General features: G+C 43.0%; 1 protein-coding gene across 1 annotated transcript; it reads left to right on the plus strand.

Moving 5' to 3' along the window:
- Nucleotides 1-1,650: 1,650 nt before the first annotated feature.
- rnf217 (ring finger protein 217) lies at nt 1,651-11,054 on the plus strand. The gene is made up of 7 exons (XM_070849317.1): nt 1,651-2,668; nt 6,602-6,823; nt 6,936-7,100; nt 7,993-8,090; nt 8,190-8,293; nt 9,389-9,460; nt 10,191-11,054. The coding sequence occupies exons 1-7, from the start codon at nt 1,688-1,690 to the stop codon at nt 10,268-10,270; spliced, it is 1,722 nt and encodes a 573-aa protein (XP_070705418.1). The 5' UTR covers nt 1,651-1,687; the 3' UTR covers nt 10,271-11,054.
- The last annotated feature ends 3,056 nt before the right edge of the window (nt 11,055-14,110 follow it).

Here is a 14,110-nt window from a genome sequence, read left to right on the forward strand (position 1 = left end):
TGTTTTGTCAAATTCATACTCTACATTTTAAGTGTGTGTTAAGTGTGAACTTTTCTGCTGAAGGAGAAGTTCTGTCTGTCCTCACCACATTTTATTTCTAATTAAACCAAATTTGATGTGTATTACTACTCGGTTCTGTCATTGCTTCTGAGTCGTAATCGTAATGTCATAAAGCTGCAGTTTAGGGGTTTAACAGCTTGTGAGCTCCAAGTTACAGACCGTTACCATTGTCACATATCTGTCTCAACTCATCCATAATAACAGACATCTCAAGCATTAATAATACATATTATGTAGCCTATTTTGCATCTTAGACATCTGCCTCCATTTGAAGCCGATAAACCTACAAAAATATGTCATTCCTCACACTCAACACAGTGTGCAGTTTTCCTTTGCTGTTATACTGTGTGGTAATTTGATTAACACAATGTAAGTCGGGGCTTGAAATAAGATTTAGACACAGGAACTCTTCAAGAGGAGGACCTTAACATTAGGAGATAGAGCAAGATGCAGTCGACACGCCAAACAAATGTTCAGTTGACACACAGTAAAGATGAAGGCTGTGGGGTCACAGGTGCAAAATGCAAAGTTCACTGACGTTTGAGGTATTTGTACTTGAGTTTTTTTATGCAGCTTTATTCTTCTACTCTACTACATGTCAGAGGCAAATCTTGTACTTGTATCTTGTACTCAAATACATATGTTGGACTGCTTTAGTTACTTTTACTATATTAGAATATATTAGAAAAAAATACAACTTAAAAAACTACACTATATCTGTTTTTTAAATGGAAGAGCTAGATAAGCAAATAGGTGCCTATATATCTAATAATACTGCACTGTTGCACAGACAACATTGCAGAGGACATTAGAAACGCATCATGATTTTAAGAGCAATTATCAATCACATAGTGCTGTGTTGCTGTAGATTAAACTACCCATCAGTGTAAAATAAAAATATCACAACCTTAATTATCTTTTGGATGCAGGCGGTTTACCTGTAGAGCAGTATTTTTACAGTGTAGTATTAGTACTGTAGTATTAGTATTATGGTAGTAGTCCTGCAGTATTGGTACTCTGGTATTAATACTGTTATATCACTACTGTAGCATTAGTCCTGTAGTGGTAATCCTGTAGTATCACTACTATATCAGTGGTCCTGTAATATTAATACCAAAGTATTAGTCCTGTAGTATTAGTACTATAGTATTAGATTTAGACCTTAAATATTAGTCCAGCAGTAATAGTATTGTGGTACTAGTCCTGTAGTATTTATCCTGTAATATTTGTCCTGTAGTATCAGTATTGTAGTGTTAGATTGGTCCTTAAATATTAGTCCTGTAGTACTACTTCTGCAGTATTTGTACTGTAGTATTAGTATAGATTGGTGCTGTGGTACCACCCCTGTGGTATTTGTACTGTAGTATCAGTCCTGCAGTATTTGTACTGTAGTATTAGTATTAGATTGGTGCTGTGGTACTCCTCCTGTACTATTTGTACTGTAGTATTAGATACTGTGTACTGTAGTATTAGTGTGGTATCAGTACTAGGCCCCTCCCCCTCTCGGCCTATCGCTGCGCTCCGTCACGCTGACGCAGAGACCCGGAAGCGCCGCTGCTGCTTTGTTTTGTTTTGGTGGCTGCAGGAGTTCCGGGGGCAGACCGTCCGGGACAGAGCCGCTCACTGAATGGGGAGAGCCGCATCGGGGATGGAAGATGACGGACCGATAGCTGACGCCTGTAAAATGCCGAGTTTCATCAGCAGCTTCGAAGAAGGGAGGGCGAAACTGTCCCGCAACCTGCCGACAGAAACTTCCCTCACGGACGGCAAAGTTGAGCGGTCGGTCAGAGATCCGGGCCGTCGAGTCAGCAGATCAAACTCTCGGTTATCCCTGGACGGAGGAGAGAGGGAGGAGAGGGGCAGCGGTGAGGAGGAGAAGGATGCGAGGAGCAACAACAACAACAACTGCAACGGAGGAGGAGGTGGCGGGGAGAGGAGGAGGGCGAGCGCTGTGGAGATTTTGAGGAGGAATTTCGGGGTGTCAAAGTCTCCCTCTCTTCGTCTGAACACGAGCAGTCGGATGCCGTGCGGCCCTGAGCCTGAGCACCACGAGGCAGGCGGTAACAGCGACGCTACGAGCGGGTATGAGAGCGAGTGCGGCGGCTGTAAGGAGTCCGAGCGGGAAACGGGCGGAGCTGGGACTGAAAACGAGCCAACCCTGTGCGGCTTGACTTCGGGTGAACAAGGAGTTGAATTAGTCACAGGTCAGCGCCTGTGTAAAGGTGACAGTGACGGCAACACGGCCACTTCAGGGGAGCCTGTGAAGACCAAAGAGCACGTCTACTGCACTGTTTACTGCATCCACAACGACAGCCTCCTGAAAGACGGTCAAATCACGGACGATGAAACGGGCGCGTCTGACGCACCAGAAATGGACTTGGAGACCGGACGGGATGCGGGTTCGAGTCCCGAGCCGGAACTCTACACAGTGGACGACCTTGTGGATCCTTTCGGGGACATGGCCCACCGGCTGCCCGTGGAGCAGGCCGGCGCAGAGACTCTGCTGGAGACTTGCCGGGTGTGCCTGGAAGGGAAATCCATCGCACCCCTGCCCTGCTGCAGGACGGCCGTGTGTGATGAGTGTATGAAACTCTACGTCCGCTCCATGGTTGGTAGGAGGGTGGAGGGGTTGTTTTAGTGCAGCAGGGTGACACAGTGCTGAGGTGGAGCCTGTCCCACAACCAAGGTTTGCTGGGTCAGTCAGCAGCTGTTTGAAGTGTCCTTGAGCAGCAACAACACACACACGCACACACACACACACACACACACACACACTGAATCATCTCTGTCACACTCTTCACGTGTTATATTTGGCATCTTATTTACCCCAAGGCAGGGGCATGGGTGAAATATACCCCAGGCCCTCACCAGGAGCTGGCACTGAACAATCTGGCCCCAGTGTTTTTTTGATTAAAGGTATTTACATATATCCTGAATTTCTGACTAAAAGCCAAGCTCTGCAGGTCCTCTTATCTATTGATAGCAACTGTTTTACTGTGAATCTGGCTCACGGACACACGCTGCACTTAAAATGGGACCAGGGCACATACAGTTATCACAATAACCTCCTTTGTTGGGCTGATCTCACCCATTAAAGGAAGATTACACCCTCATACACTACTTATATTCTGTTGTGTTGTATTGATCCAGTTACAATCCAACCAAAATGTCTGTGTCCTTCAACTTGGCTCGTCTTCTACATTATTTACCTCTCCTCCCCAAATGCCCTTTGCTTTGTAGTGACTTTTTAAAGTCAGCCAAAATAGGTCATAATTCAGATACAACATATTCTGGCTTCTTATACTATTGATTTTGGAAAGTTGGTCCAAAACAATAGATGGGTGAAACATTTACTTCCATTAATTCAGTGCAGCCACAATGGGGGAAAAAAGGGTTCAGCAACGACAGGCGGATTGCCAAATGTTTCTGGATGGATTTTTTAAAGAGTGTTGGTCATGAACTGGTACCAGTCAGCAATCCTCTGACCATACTGCCAGTTTTAATAAACCTGTAGCTCCCCCAGATATTTTACGAGTTGGGGAGAAGTTACAATCTCAGGTCCTTTGCTACTGTCGCTACAATCTGCTTTGCTCTGTTTAGATAAAACAGTTTTTATCATCCAGACTTCCTTTTATCTGCAATTATCTTGCTTTGATAACAAGGCATGAATAATCATGCAGACACGGGGAGAAGCAGGCTCTCTGATAAGCACACTGAGAATGAGATACGGGTCATGTAAACTGTCCTGCGTAGGCGGATTTTTTTTCCCATTAATGCACACCTAACTTATTTCAGCACACGATCTCGGTGTTAACCCTTAGTAGGTGCAGCAAATGTTATGGGGGGGAGATCAGAGTCTGCGGTCTGGTGGGGGTTCAGGACGTTGCTCTTGGGCACTTGGGCAGAAATGGCTTTTGGAAACCGAACTTCACTGGTTTGGTGCTAACCAGCAATTTACATGTTATTTACCAGCCTCCTCAAATCAAGGCAGTATATTGTTTGGCTCATTTAAAAATTATGAATAGGGACATAGTGGCTGTCAGTTTTACATGTTTGAGATGACAATTTAGAATTTATTCTGACTCCATTGTACCAGATGATGTGTTTAGATTCACTGGGAAAATGAGCTTCTCTACATCATAGCCCAATCATTTCTATCCACACCCGCCTCCACAATCCTGTCAGCTCAGCTAAAGCATCTCCTCACTGGCATCACCCAAGTGGACGGATTATAAACTGGCTGTAATTTAATGCTGTCAGTTACATAAACATGGATATTATTACGACACATTTTAAACACAACTGGGCTGTCAGTGTTTACGATTTGGTCAAGTTTGCATGTGTACTGCTGGCACTGAGTCAAAGGCATTTTATTCATAACCTTTAGCTAATTATTTAACATTCCTTAGTTGGTTACTTAGATTACGACAAATATTTTTTGTTTTAAATTTTTTCCAAAATGTTCTGTTTGAATATGTAAATGAGGCAGCAGTAATTAATGATGCACTAATTTGCATACATTTCCAGAACAGTAAGTGAACATTGGATGTAGCCAATTTAAAAATTCTTGTTTCATTTTGTTGATTAGAGCCAAAACGTTTTCCAGAGGGGATTTTTGATATCTTTTTATCTCTCCATAAATAGAAAATTACTATTATCGGCCATTAAAAAGCAATTTTCACAATTTTCTAGGAATTAAACGATACATAATTCAGACTGAATGATATATAAACAAACACCTCTGTAGGCATAACATCAGAAAGTTTGGTGCTGAAGTGCTGTTGAAGTGGAGAAAAAACTGATTTTGAGAAAATGGACTTTAAAGATAAGAGTTTAAGATAAGACAAAAATAAACCAATTGTGGCAATTTTGGATGTTTTCTTCTCACTAATTTGATAGAAGACATGTTATGGAAGCAAAATAGCCCAAAATCTCAAAATTGATAGTAATTGTAGTAGTAATTGAAGTAAACTGTTAATTCATTACTTTAGATAACCGTTTCAATTATTTAACCATTGTTTTTAGCGACCTATTTCCTCTTGACCGTTCACTTGCTAACCAGTAGATGTAAATGTGACACATATCTTACTGGTTATGTGGTAAAAATCTGTCTCACATCAGTCTGTAATTCTGTTTGGCTGTTTATTTATGATAGTCAGCTATATTTTTTTAATCAAATCCTAATCTCTGTTTTAGCTGAGTTTAGCAGAAGTACACCAAAGGGTCAAATACTCCAAGTTGCTTACAACACCACAATGTGCACAAACATCTGACGTGCCAGTTTTAGTCAGACAGCTGAATGTCCACTGTAAGCTTTTAATTGTTTTGTTTTATTCTGACGGAGAAGATGCAGAACAAACTCACCCACATTTTAAACATACGACACGTGTGTTTGTGTGTGTGTGTTTGTGCGTGTGTGTGTGTGAGAGAGACAGTCCTAACCTGTCCAACCAGTCTGCCAGTGGTCATCACAGTGTCAGTGTTGTGGCAACAGTACTAACACAGCAGCTCTCAGAGAGGATACATTTTCATTATCATGTAATATGCTTTTAGGCTGTGTGTAAGTGTGTGTGTGTGTGTGTGTGTGTGGGTGCTGTAGGGGAGGTTGGGTGTAGCACCACGAGAGGCTGATGCTATTGTTCTTTGCTTTCTGTCTGCTGTGATTTCACACACTCTATCACCAGACACACATACACTGACAAAACGCCTTATCGTGTGTCGTTACAACAGGTCTCACTGGCTTTGATAGACTGAACGAAAATGAGGAAGGGAAAGGGAGAAGGAAGTAGAGAGGGAGATATGCCCTGGGAGGAAATAAAGACAAAAAAGAGACCTAGATGGTGAAATGGAAACAAGAGAATAAGAGGTGAAGTTAACGTAGTGTCTCTGTAAACTCACTCCTAGGTCAGATTAGATGAGATCTGAGCACAAAATGTGTCTTCTTATGTAACAAAGTGATTATGAAATAGTGCACTCTAAAGCAAGAACGTCCCTTTAGTCCTGTGTGCACATAGTAAAATGTCAGACCCTGAAGGCAGCGAATCGTGTGTATGTGTGTGTGTAATGTCCACCCGCTATAACCCACTAATGTGTGTGTGTGTGTGTGCTTTGATACATATTAACTTCCACTCTCTCCACGGCCTCCTTCAGCCGTCCATTCATCTACCGTTTACTCCCTCTGCTCTTTGGTAAATTATTAACCGTTTTCCATCAGTGGTGTGGCTATATTCCACATGTAGATTTGGTACTGATAGTCCACCACAAAGAAACTCACCACAGACAGAGCCAAAGTTCACACACACACACACACACACACACACACACACACACACACACACACTCACATACACACACTGTGGAGCAGGTGCTTTCCATACCGCTCATTCACAAAGCACACTGATACCAAGGATATGTTTGGTATTAACTTATCAGTGTTACTTTCCCATATTTGAACACGTTTTGTTTAACGTGCCACCTTGAATCCGTTTGAAATCTGATTTTCCTGCAGTGACGAGCTCTCTTGTCTGTGACATTTCACCAGGTGCGATTAGCCAAATCTTACATCCGCTGTCCGATCCCAGAGTGCAGCGGCTCCCTGGAGGAGGGGTTGGTGATTTCTCATTTAGCCGATGAAGACGTGGCGAAATATCGTTACTTTCTGGAGCTGAGTCAGCTGGACTCGAGCACCAAACCCTGCCCTCAGTGCCGTCACTTCACCTCGCTGAAGGAGCACAACCCCATCCGCTCCGAGCACAAGTTCAAGGTAAGATGACGGCCTCTTGTTAAGGGACTAAACAAAGGTTTAGTAAGACAGCTGGTATATACGTTTAAAAGTTACATAAGCGTGTCTCTATTGTCTTCTGTCCCTATTGTAGATCCAGTGTAGCAATTGCCAGTTCGTGTGGTGCTTTAAATGCCACGCGCCGTGGCATAACGGGCTCAAATGTCGCGACTACAGGAAAGGAGACAAGCAGCTACGAACCTGGGCTAGTGTCATAGAGCACGGGCAGAGAAATGCCCAGAAATGTCCACAATGCAAGGTATGAAATTATAATTGTGCTCCAACACATGTAAGGTTTGTGGGTAATTGTAAAGAGGGTTGACTGATGGAGGGTGGCAGCGTTGCAGATGAATAAATCAATGGGGGTTAAGAAGCATGAGAGCAAGGACAGGTGATGGATGGAGAGATGTAGAGAACAAGAAGTGCATTTGGAACAGAGATGCTGAGACAGCAAACATATTGAAAAAATAATGATGCATCTTCCGCTCAAAACTAAATTTCTTCAGTGTCATTACGACCAAGTCTGCTTAACATCTAATTTGACTGTCAGAAAATGACTAAAGGAAGACATAGATAGAGCTAATTACCAGTTTGTGGGAACTGTTTGCTCACAGCAGCAAACACTTTCCATCTGCGTCCATGCCTCCGAATTTCCGCTCTGGAAGCAGGGAGAGTGGATCCTGTTCGACTGCAAAGGCAACAAATTAGTGTCATGCTGTGTTTAGCTGGAAAAGAGGTAGAGAGCAGCTGAACTTAAAGCTCAGTTTATGGAAAGACTGCTCACTGCGACAGCAGCCAGAAAGCAAAGATACATAAAGCGTGCTGCTGCATGCTCACTGCAGTGCTTTTCAGTAGATGCTGAACCAGACGCTTATAGTTTTCATACTGAAAATCAGAGTAAGCGTTGCTAGTGTTGCTAAGACTGAGGAAGAGGGCTCATTTTACATTAAGCTGAGCTGAGAAGACAGATATTGTCATTATAATATGATCTTGAGTCCGGATAGAGAAGAAGATCATTTCCTCTGACCTTGAACTTCTGACTTTTGCAATAATGCATGTAGCTCTTGTGAATATAATATAATATGATACGTCGTAGAAAACTAACCCTCCCGTCTTGGTTTTGCCTCGTCTCTACTCCTGTGTTTCTGTAGATCCACATCCAGCGCACAGAGGGATGCGACCATATGACATGTACGCAGTGTAACACGAACTTCTGTTACCGCTGTGGAGAGCGTTACCGACACCTACGGTTTGAATCTTTCACCTTTTAGTTTTGTCCGACTGCCTTTTCCGCCTCCCTCTGCGTGACGATGTGTGACTGATTTAATCTTAAACGTCCTGTTGTCAGGTTTTTTGGGGACCATACATCCAACCTCAGCGTGTTTGGATGCAAGTATCGCTACCTACCTGATAAACCTCATCTGAGACGGCTGATTAGAGGATCTGTCTGTGGTAAGTTGGTGTGTGTGTGTGTGTGTGGAAACTGAATCCAAACTTTCTATAGATAGTGATAAATTATAATACAGTCAGGAATATTGAGTTTTACATCGATACAGCTGCTTATTCATACTTTTAAGCTTCCCAGTATAACAGCTACTGTGTCTTTTAGGATGTGGCACTTGCGTTATTCAAGTGGTTTGGGGCTTTAAAGAAGCCTTATAATAAACAGCTTACCTTTCTGGTGTACCCACATTCCCTCAGCCTGCTTTATTTTCTGTCATTCTGCTTCAGTCAGTGATTTCCTGCATTTCTCAGAGTGTCCATGACCCAAAATAAATCGGTGTTACTATGTTCCACTCAGCTGTGGATTATAATTGTAGATTAGAGAGAGCAATTGCGATATAAATAGCAGTGAAATAGTTTTATCTAGCCTATACTGGATAAAAAAAGAACTTCTAATGTGTTTTTGCTCCATTGCCTAATGGCCTGTGGAGGCTCTTATTGAGAGCAGACCACCACATGCTATTTGTAACGGACGTGAATGTACCTCTTGATACCAACACCTCCGTATCTAACTCCGTAGGGGCCACTGCGGAGAGCTTTATAATGAAGTGTGAAGGCATCACATATCAGATTATGTTAGTTATAATTATCTATTCACAGTTATTAAGCACGCGTGCTAACAAGCCTCCAGGAATTTGAGCTCTTCTGGTAGATTTGTTTGATTCTGCTCTCCGTGACAGCTACATCTAGTCATGTCAGCGGGGTGCCTGTGGAACTAGGAGCTAATTTGTCCCTTAACAAGAGGCATTTAGCCATTACAGCTCTCAGCGCTGTCTTCATGCCATGGACCATCAGATTCAGCACGTAATAAGTTGACGCTCTACTGTAGATGGAGTTGATAGTTTTCCATGAAACCCGCTCAGTGTATCCTCCCCAGTCACATTAATGCTAAACATCTTAAATTCCCCGCAGGATGCATAAAATTTAAAGAAAGTGTAACAAAACAACACATGAATTTTGAATCATGTCATTTCTATTCCACCTGACGTTATTCATTTTGAGTGATTATTCTGCTCCTCTCGCTGTCTCTTTTTTTCTCCGCAGCCACCAAGGTGCTGATAGCTCCGGTGGTCATTTTGCTGGTCACGGTGCTCGGAGCGTTTGCGCTCGTGATAGGTAACATAATTATACGCATGAACACACGTACACATTAATCAGGGTGAAGCTCCAGAGAGAGCGGTAAACAGATTAACAGCTAAATGGTTTGACTCTATTACAGATATTTTTTTTCCTCACCGCAAAGCAGGAGCACTGTCTACGCAAAGGGGGAAAAAGACAAAATCGTGGCACGAAGACGCTTTTAAATTAGTGTGCATGACATAGGATGTGCACAGTCCTCGTGTGAAAGACATGTAAACTGTTCTTGTTTATAAAATGCCAAAGCTGCAGATCTGGATTATCACTCTCTGGGTGACTGGTGTTTACTTCCTGAAGCTACATTTAGCAGTAATATCCTCCAGCTGCAGTCTATGAGCACTCTGTCAGACAGCATTGTGAACTATTGAGGCCTCGGCCTGAACTGTAATTAGTGTTAATCTCTTTCCTGTGTCTGTATCGCTGACAGACGATCCGCTGCAGGCTAACGTGCCATGATCGCAGATTCATATTTATTTTCATCATTATTAGTCAGTGTTCTCTTTTTTTCAGCTCAATTAATTTCACAGAAGCCAAATCTGTTTGCAGTGTGCTATAAGATGGAATAATCAAATCAGATCCATATAGAAAACTCATCAGAGCAAGTAATACTTCATCCAAATTATCATTAGTGTCATTAGAAACAATGACGGTTTTGCTTTAATTCATCTTTCTCCATTTTTTTCCGCCGATCCCCGTTCCCTGTGTGCAGGTCTGGTAGTTTTCCCCGTCTACTATGTGTGTAAGAGGAGGAAGAAGCAGCGCACGCAGGGCTCCGGACGGTGGATCTGAAACCTGCCCAGCACTTCACCCCGACCAAACGCACACAGCTTGAAAGAAGACGCCCCCATCTCCTCAGGGATGAACACGCCAGCATGAGTCATCAAAATTAACACTGGCAATTAGTGAAGCGCATAAACCAGTAGATTGATGCCTGGATAATCATCACGTCGAGAACATTTGTGTCTCACGGGACCAGCACTGCAAAAGGAATGCGTAATCAGGGCGCTGGAAAATCATCCGCTGTCTTGTACAGCGCTCCCCACACGATGGAAGCGTTTGAATCTCCTAAATCTCTATTAAAATCACAGCCGTCAGCTATTTTAATCAAAGAACTATCTTACTGTTGTCCCGGATATATTGCAGGAAGCTTCGGCTGTGAACTTTTGCAGCTTTTCACTCTTCTGTCACACATTTAACAGCAGCCGTCTTTCAGGAGAACGCAGGTAATGGATGGATGCAGTTTTCTTTGCGCCCGATGGATGAGTTGAAAGAGGGAGCCAGGAGCCTGTTGGTTAGTCTGATATGATGAACACTGACTGCTGGAAAGAATCGGAGGAGCTCACTTATGAGAGACTTAACAGAGAAATGTGAGGAAATATTATCTTTCTTATTGAAGAAAAAATCCTAGATAGAAACAGAGTTTGGAACAAGCCATGATGGAAAAGTTAGTTCTCCCAGGTGCTGCAAAGTTGGACATTGAGCGTGTTCATCTTCGACTGTTGGAAACTCAGTTTTCATTGGATATTGAAAATTCCCATTGCGATTTAAGTAAAGCACACACTGTTCAAAATCATATGAGAGGATGGATTCTTAACTATTCTTGGTTACCTTGGATAATGTTGACTCTGCCTGATCTCGGGTTTTGGCGAGAAGGTTTGAAAGCTGTGTCCCTACGCTGAGAGTGACAGCTCGTTTTAAAGGTCACATCCACCCAAGTTTTAAAAACACACATTCAGTCCAGTGACCACTAAATGAATTATTGGAAACGCCAAGTGGAAATTTCGCAAGCCTCCATTGTTTTCTCCCTCCATCTGTCTCTGTCTTCCCCACTTTCCTTTGGCCCGTCCTCTCTGCCTGTCTGCCTGCCTGGCTGAATGGTGGCTCACCCTCCCTGCCTGGGAGACCAGATTGTCTCTGCTGTGCCCACACACTCTGCCAGTATCTGCATCATCAAAAAAAAAGGAAAAAAAAAAAAACAAAGCTGCTGTGCGGCAATTGTGCCAAAACAAAACGCTGAATGTGGCAGGACAGACTTGTCCCTTTGTTAGATTTTTGTTGTTATTGTTTTTTAGGGGTTGCCTGTCGCAGAGGTTTGGGTGGTGACGCTGTCAGTGTAACGTGGGGTCTGCATAACGAAGTGGACTCAGAGGCTCTGCAGGGCTGCACAGGCTGTAGGAATACACATTAGATAGCAGCTCAGAAGTGAACTTCCCAGAGGAAATAACCAAGCATACTGTTGCAAAATGGTACCAGCAGATAAACAGGATAAAGTCTTTAAGATTTCTCTTTTCAGTTTTATGTAGCCTGGGTGGTGGTTTGCTTAAGAGCTAAACAGGATGTTTGTTTGTTTTTTTTCTTTAAAGAAACGAGTTCATCATCAGGTTGTTGTGCACTGAATATGTGGTAGATTAGATTTGGATGATAATTAGTAGGTGATCAGCTTTTCCAGGTTTTTAAGAATTGATGCACAGAGTTTGGTTTGTGCCGGATCTTTGCAGTGGCAGGAGGACGTCTGTCTGCTTGAGAGTACGGATAGCGACATAGCGGTCTTTAACATACACACACACACACACACACACACCCTCGTAGCTCATTCACACTGGCACGCACTGCAAGACAAGAGTGCCCGGTGGAGTGCTGCCAGAGAGCAGGAGATTTTCAAGAGCTTTAAAGGTCGTCACCTGGCAGCAGCCAGCTTGCTGTCCTTCACTCATCCCTCTATCCTCTCCTCCCTGCTGTCAGTCCTTAGTTTTGTAAATGGCTGCACATCCACTGGAGCTTTTTGGCTGCTGGCTACGAAAATCATCCAGCTGGATGCTTTTGAGTCTCTGATATGTGAATATAACAGCGGTACCTGTGGTGCACGCTGTGGTCAGATACAAGTGGTTTCCACATCAGTCACCCCCTTTTTTTTTCTGTGTGCGTGTGTGTGTGTGTGTGTGTGTGTGTGTTCATCCCACCACTCCATGAAGTGATCTGTTTTTTTGTTTTATCGTTCCATCGTGAGACGGTCACTAACATGAAGACTCCAGGAAAACAAACAAAAAAACAAGGATGAGCACAATATATCTGCACATAAGAGCTGCTACAGAGAAAAAAAAAGATGATAAAGATAGAGAGATGTCTCCACTGGAAACAAACACTCACAGTTAATATAGAAAGCGGTTACCAGAGGAGTATATCCTGAGTGTTACAGCACATTTCATCACTGAATCCTCACTAAAGCCCAGATTTGGGGCAGGAGGAAAAAGCAGGGATGATGTTCATGCATGTTGGACATTTTGCAGTGCAATGCTATGAGCTTGGCTTTTGTCCCAGAGATGTGCAACATTTTCTACATCTGGGAGTCAATAAATACCAACTGATCCTAAAGGGCACAGAGAATGTGCTGTTCCACACTGCTTCCAGTAGGTCCTGACTCTGGGTTTGAATCCACTCTCAGGGAGTTTGTCTTCTGTTCACTGTACCCAGAGCCCTCCATCCGCTCGAGTTGTGCCACAGAAATCTCCGAACTGCACCGTAGACTCCAAATGCTTCCTAATCACGTTTGTCCAGAGCTGCTTAGCAACCATATTTAATTCCAGGAGGGAAAAAAACACTGCAGTGTCAGAACAGATCCAAATATCTCAGTGATGCAACCACTGTCTGTTTCCCAGTCACTGTGTGGGGATCAGGGGTTTGATCAGGAGATAAAAAGGGAACAAGAAAACATGCATCAGTGATACAGCACTGGGGAATTAAATGTGTTCAAAGTTACACGCCAAATCAAAACTATCTACTTAACAATTGTTGACTTGCATCATATGCACATGTTTTATCTTCCTGCTCAGCGAGTACTACACTGACATGTTGGATTGCTGCAATTTTTTTTTTTGCGTTTGAAAGACGTATGACTGACATGTAATAGACTTTTGTATGTAAAAATGTCTACAGCACAGACAATTGAATCAGCTGAGGGAAATCAGTTTGATATCCGACAATGCCATGAACATTAATTTATCACTGTATTCATGGCACTTTACCCTGCAAGGCGTTAACACTGTAGCACGCTGAGACAAGTGTTCAGCTCATTAACAAACGGCATCTGTGAGAACTGATTAACATTTACATTATTTGTCAAGTAAAAACTACCGTGCATAAGAAGCACTCAGCTTCTTAGAAGCTCGGGTTTACAGTCAGATTTATTTGGCAATTTAGCTGTCAGACAGTAATTTATTTAAATGGTGAATATGATCTGCCTGGTCAGCTGAAGGACTAATGTAGATGAATAAAACACCACAGCCTGGTGTTTGTCCCGGTCAGCCCCTCACACCTGATTCCTGTTACTGTTCTACACATACGAGTGTGTTAATTAAATGTTAAGACGCTATTTTGTAATGCCATCATTAATTTGTTGTGTTCTCGTGGTCGCTGACATTTATCTAATTTTCTGTTGGAGCTTTAACATACAAAACTATAAGTTTCTGTAAATCAGCTCAGTGACATGAGAGTTATTTTGGCCAACGATTCTTCTTTTGCTGGGGTGTATTGGCTGGCTGATACCCCTGGTCTCTTTGTTTGTGTTACAATCCCCGTGATCCTGGCATTACTATGCAAGAGTGCCTTCACAGCCATTATAGGTCAGGGTTT

Source organism: Pempheris klunzingeri, chromosome 18 (genome assembly GCF_042242105.1).
Source record: "Pempheris klunzingeri isolate RE-2024b chromosome 18, fPemKlu1.hap1, whole genome shotgun sequence".
NCBI classification, from domain to species: domain Eukaryota; kingdom Metazoa; phylum Chordata; class Actinopteri; order Acropomatiformes; family Pempheridae; genus Pempheris; species Pempheris klunzingeri.